The sequence below is a fragment of the Amblyomma mixtum genome, chromosome 10 (genome assembly GCF_055824585.1).
Source record: "Amblyomma mixtum isolate Tamu chromosome 10, ASM5582458v1, whole genome shotgun sequence".
NCBI classification, from domain to species: Eukaryota; Metazoa; Arthropoda; class Arachnida; order Ixodida; family Ixodidae; genus Amblyomma; species Amblyomma mixtum.
The window spans coordinates 61,421,269-61,426,144 of record NC_143021.1 but is presented as its reverse complement, the minus strand read 5'-3'; the positions used below and the strand labels follow the sequence as shown (position 1 = coordinate 61,426,144).

The 4,876-nt window shown below is 50.3% G+C and overlaps 1 protein-coding gene across 1 annotated transcript; it reads left to right on the top strand.

The window, feature by feature from the left end:
- Positions 1 to 460: 460 nt before the first annotated feature.
- Positions 461 to 3,811, top strand: LOC149325919 (uncharacterized). The gene is made up of 8 exons (XM_089563711.1): positions 461 to 1,057; positions 1,288 to 1,461; positions 1,581 to 1,656; positions 1,726 to 1,836; positions 1,924 to 2,172; positions 2,231 to 2,402; positions 3,401 to 3,549; positions 3,630 to 3,811. The coding sequence occupies exons 1-8, from the start codon at positions 608 to 610 to the stop codon at positions 3,809 to 3,811; spliced, it is 1,563 nt and encodes a 520-aa protein (XP_089419837.1). The 5' UTR covers positions 461 to 607.
- The last annotated feature ends 1,065 nt before the right edge of the window (positions 3,812 to 4,876 follow it).

Below are 4,876 nucleotides of genomic sequence, written 5' to 3'. Positions count from 1 at the left end.
CTTTGATATACAGCTTGTTCGGCAATTTTACGCGCGCCGTACAATGCTTCCGCCGGCTAAAACGGTGCATTGTTCGCGCTCAAATTTCGCGCAGACATGGCGTTTGGTTGTAAATGCTGTGATTCACGATGCCGTGCACCCGATAGAAACTAATCAAGTTCCCAAATCGGTGTATTTATAGTGAAGGCATGGAATGTAGAGCAATCCTGAAATGCTATGTTGCACCACCTCCAGCTTTGTAAACCGAAGTGACTGATCGGCCTTTGTACAACCATCTTTCAGAGCAAGGATCTTCAACCAGATCCCTCTGAGGCAAGGCTTTCAACAGCTGCAGCCAGCACTGGTCCGTACCAGGACAATGGTTCTATCGAACACAGCACTAGATCTGAAGCTGTCTGTAAGTCCTTATTGCATTTCATCCATTCTGTGTGGATAAATATTTGTTTCCCTACAGTGACGCCAGCTGCGACTTCTCCTGGCCGTGTCACAGAGGAGCCCTTGCTGCTTCCACCCTTCGTCCCGGCCACATGCAGCAGTGATCCACTTGACTGCACATCTCCACAGGGTGACAGGCTAGACTCTGACTCCAGCTACTCTCCAACCTACCATGACGATACCGAAAGGTGGGCTCTTCACAGCTGCATGGGTTTTGGGCCTAACAGTTGGCACTATTCTGATTCCAGTGAGTCATCCGCAGAGAGTACACCGGCCCCCCCCAGAAGAAGAACGGCAGTTCTTGGTCTTTGAGAGCTGTCTGAGGGAGCTGTTCCAGACATGCCCAGAGTGCTCGAGGCCTTGTGAAACCACCATTACCACCAAAGGCAGCTTCATCAATGTCATTAGCATCTGTCCTCTGGAGCATGTCCGGACGTGGAACAGCCAGCCTGTCATCAATGGAAGGGCAGCAGGAAACCTTCTGCTGTCCAGCCACCTCCTCTTTTCAGGAGCAAATGTAGCTTCCACACTGAGGATGCTGCGCCACATGAATGTGCAGGTCCCAAGTGACCGGACCTTCTACAACTATCAGGATGCCCTCCTTTTTCCTGCGATAGAAAAGGTGACCAACAAACCATACTGATATATTTACCCCAGCTTGACCAGATGTTTTCAAAAAAGTTCAATTCTCGTTAGCCAGAAGGCAGAAATGAAGTTCAGATTAAACGAACACACTTCTCCTGACATCACTTTTTTGTTGTTTTGTAGTAACTACCGCTGCAGTAGTGCACAATCAAACTAAGTTGTAATTTTACACTGGGCTAGTCAAGAAATGGAATAACATTTGAACAGATCTGGCTACAAGAACAAGCTGAACTCATGGACCAGTTGAACAACCAAGAGGTTGATGTCACCGGTGATGGACGATTTGACTCCCCTGGGTTTTCTGCCAAGTTCCTGACATACACCACGCATGTTGAGCAGATCAACAGAATTCTTCACTCGGTCCAGGTCCAGCTGGGGGAGGTCAGTAGACACGTCTGTGGAAAGTTGTTGCAGTAATTCAGTGATAAATATTTATGTAAGCCGTTGGTAAGTAGAGTGGAAATACAGGAATGTAATGTTTGAAACCCGTCTTCATGCAGTCGGAGCAGGCAATGGCCAGCGTGAACATGGAGAAGGAAGGCCTAATCAAGCAGCTGGAATTCTTCAAGGAGAAATGTATGGCATGCCACAAAGGTTTATATGGTAGACAATTTATCGTTATCCCACCGACAATGCATAACACAGGTATCAAGATCCGGTCTCTCACAACTGACCGTCACCCTGCCATACGAAAGCACATGCAGACCCGTGAACCCAAGATCAAGCACTACTTTGACATTTGGCACATCTCAAAAGGTAAGAAAGTTGAGAGCATGATTGAAAAGATGCTTGCTTGCACAGAATGTGCTGCAGGCTTCCCTGATATGCCTTTTTAAAATTAAGGTGTCAAGAAAAAGCTAGCTGCGGCAAGCAAGCGGGCTGGATGCAAGGAGCTGGACCTCTGGATTCAGTCAACTACCAACCACATGTACTGGGCAGCCCGCGCTGGAGGGGGCAATGCAGAGCTGGTCGTCGACGTCTGGCGGAGTATGAAAAATCACGTCATCAACCAGCACTCTGGACATGGTGGACTGTACCCAAGGTGTCTCCACAGCGACATGCCAGAGGAGACAAGAGTTTGGATGGACCCCAGTGAGTTGTTTTTGCCCTTGTCTAAAGAACTTGTTTTAAAGCATACCTTTTCCTCAAGAGTCCCAGGCATACGAGCAATTCAAGCACATCACTGAGGACAAGCGTCTCCTCAAGGATATCACACAGATGTCCCCCCATGGCCAAACGTTTGCTCTGGAGGCATTCAACAGCATCTTGATTGACTTCGCGCCAAAGTCTATGGCATTTTCTCCAGCAGGGATGCTCGCAAGGTAATATTGTGACGGACTAGAAGACGACGAAGAGGGCAGTGGCATGGGCAGGAGCGCTCGTGCTAGGCTCGCAGACATTAAATCATATCATCGCCATCGGTCATGCAGTCCTTTCTTCATCGCTTGCCGTCACGTAACATTTGGTGTAAGGTGCGGGGTACCTTCTTCATCCCGGTCCCGGAGCTTAGGAGCCTGCTGTACACCGAGGTCTTCTGTGGAGAGCTCACGGCTTCGCACCTCCCGGCGCTTCCCCAGCCTGCCAGGTATGCCCCGACGCCGCCGCTCTTCACCGCCCCGCCCCAAGCCCCGACCAGAAGACACGACGACACAACGACCGCCGCAACTGCCCTGTGACCCCACTCACCGCCCACATGAGAACACACATGAGAACGATCCTAGAAGACCCAACGACCTACGACCCCACTGAACCGAGACCACCGCCACTGACCAGAGAACCCATTGACCACCGACACTCACACGAGAAACAAGTACCCCAGCCCCTGCCATTGGGTGCGTCCACGGGCCTCGACGTTGACTTCCAACAACCGGCGGCTCCTCAGTCTTCGTGGACCTGGCTTCACACGCTCATCATCTCTTTCATCGTGACGGCAAGCCCTTCATCTTCTCTTCTCTGTTCATATGTTCTGCCACGCCCATCGTCACGTCCTGCTTGTCATCGTCTGTGGCATTCTTCTAGTTCGCGCGATCGGGACGATCGCTTCGTGGCCCCGAGTCATGTGACGGACTAGAAGACGACGAAGAGGGCAGTGGCATGGGCAGGAGCGCTCGTGCTAGGCTCGCAGACATTAAATCATATCATCGCCATCGGTCATGCAGTCCTTTCTTCATCGCTTGCCGTCACGTAACAATATTATATTGTAGTTCTGTCCTCTGTCTAGAGGCAGTTGGTTAATTCCAAGAGTCAGCACGTAACCACATCCACGTACTCCAGATCATTAGGCAGCATTGCCATCCGATGCGATATCCTCAACTTACAGGACGCAGCTTGCCATCCTCCACTTCAATGAAAATGCAGACCGGTCCCAGGCGAAGACAAAGGAAGGCAATTCACGCTGGATGATGAAGACTACCAAGGCGCGAAAAGGCCATCACACAGTGTGCCCCATCAAAACAGCTACCACTTACAGTAAGTATTATGCTTCATCCCAAATGAGTGACTTGAGGGGAGCCTTTTGGAATGAAGTAATGTGAAGATTTCATTTCCAGAGTATGTCGGAAAGCTTGTAAAAGAAGTTATCAGCAGCAGCGAGCTCTGGCAATCTCTCTCTGATGCATCAGAGGCCAACACAAGTACTTTCCCAGCACCAATGACCTCGGCCTTCACAAGGCCTTCTCTTCAGGACCTTGTGGAAGCAAGGAGATCCCGCTTCAGCCTGGGTCCCCAGTGAGGCTAGACCAAACAAGGTGAGGGCGACAACATCCAGCGTGTTTGAAAGTCTGAACTGTCTGACGAGCTGCAAGATGTGTGTTCCCCCTTCTGCTGCACCAGAGGCCGACATAGCATCTTCGTGGCAGGGCTCGGAATCCTACTTTGCAAGTGTAATGAGGACCAATGGCTGCCAATGACATCACTCACACTGTGTCCCATGCAAACACTTCCAACTTTCAGTGAGTAACATGTGTAACTTCTGCATGAATGACATTCGGGGCGTATTTTCGAACAATATCATGCGCCAATTTCCTTTCCAGAGCGCACCTGAAAGTTTGAGAAGGAAGTTATGAGCAGCGCCAAGAGTCAGCGATCCTTCTCTGATGCATCAGAAGCCAGCATAAGTGCTTTCCCAGCACCAACGATCGGCTTTCGCCAAGGTGAGGGTGACAACATCCAGCGTGTTTGAAAGTCTGAACTGTCAGACGAGCTGCAAGATGTGTGTTCCCCCTTCTGCTGCACCAGAGGCCGACATAGCATCTTCGTGGCAGGGCTCGGAATCCTACTTTGCAAGTGTAATGAGGACCAATGGCTGCCAATGACATCACTCACACTGTGTCCCATGCAAACACTTCCAACTTTCAGTGAGTAACATGTGTAACTTCTGCATGAATGACATTCGGGGCGTATTTTCGAACAATATCATGCGCCAATTTCCTTTCCAGAGCGCACCTGAAAGTTTGAGAAGGAAGTTATGAGCAGCGCCAAGAGTCAGCGATCCTTCTCTGATGCATCAGAAGCCAGCATAAGTGCTTTCCCAGCACCAACGATCGGCTTTCGCCAAGGTGAGGGCGACAACATCCAGCGTGTTTGAAAGTCTGAACTGTCTGACGAGCTGCAAGATGCGTGTTCCCCCTTCTGCTGCACCAGAGGCCGACATAGCATCTTCGTGGCAGGGCTCGGAATCCTACTTTGCAAGTGTAATGAGGACCAATGGCTGCCAATGACATCACTCACACTGTGTCCCATGCAAACACTTCCAACTTTCAGTGAGTAACATGTGTAACTTCTGCATGAATGACAA

What these genes read in the sequence shown, in the direction of transcription:
- LOC149325919 (XM_089563711.1), top strand. Translation starts at nt 608, where the DNA reads ATGACGATACCGAAAGGTGGGCTCTTCACAGCTGCATGGGTTTTGGGC. An exon ending in TCCAGGTCCAGCTGGGGGAG is followed by an intron (nt 1,462 to 1,580) that starts GTCAGTAGACAC and finishes GTCTTCATGCAG; the next exon opens with TCGGAGCAGGCAATGGCCAG. An exon ending in AAGAGTTTGGATGGACCCCA is followed by an intron (nt 2,173 to 2,230) that starts GTGAGTTGTTTT and finishes CTTTTCCTCAAG; the next exon opens with AGTCCCAGGCATACGAGCAA.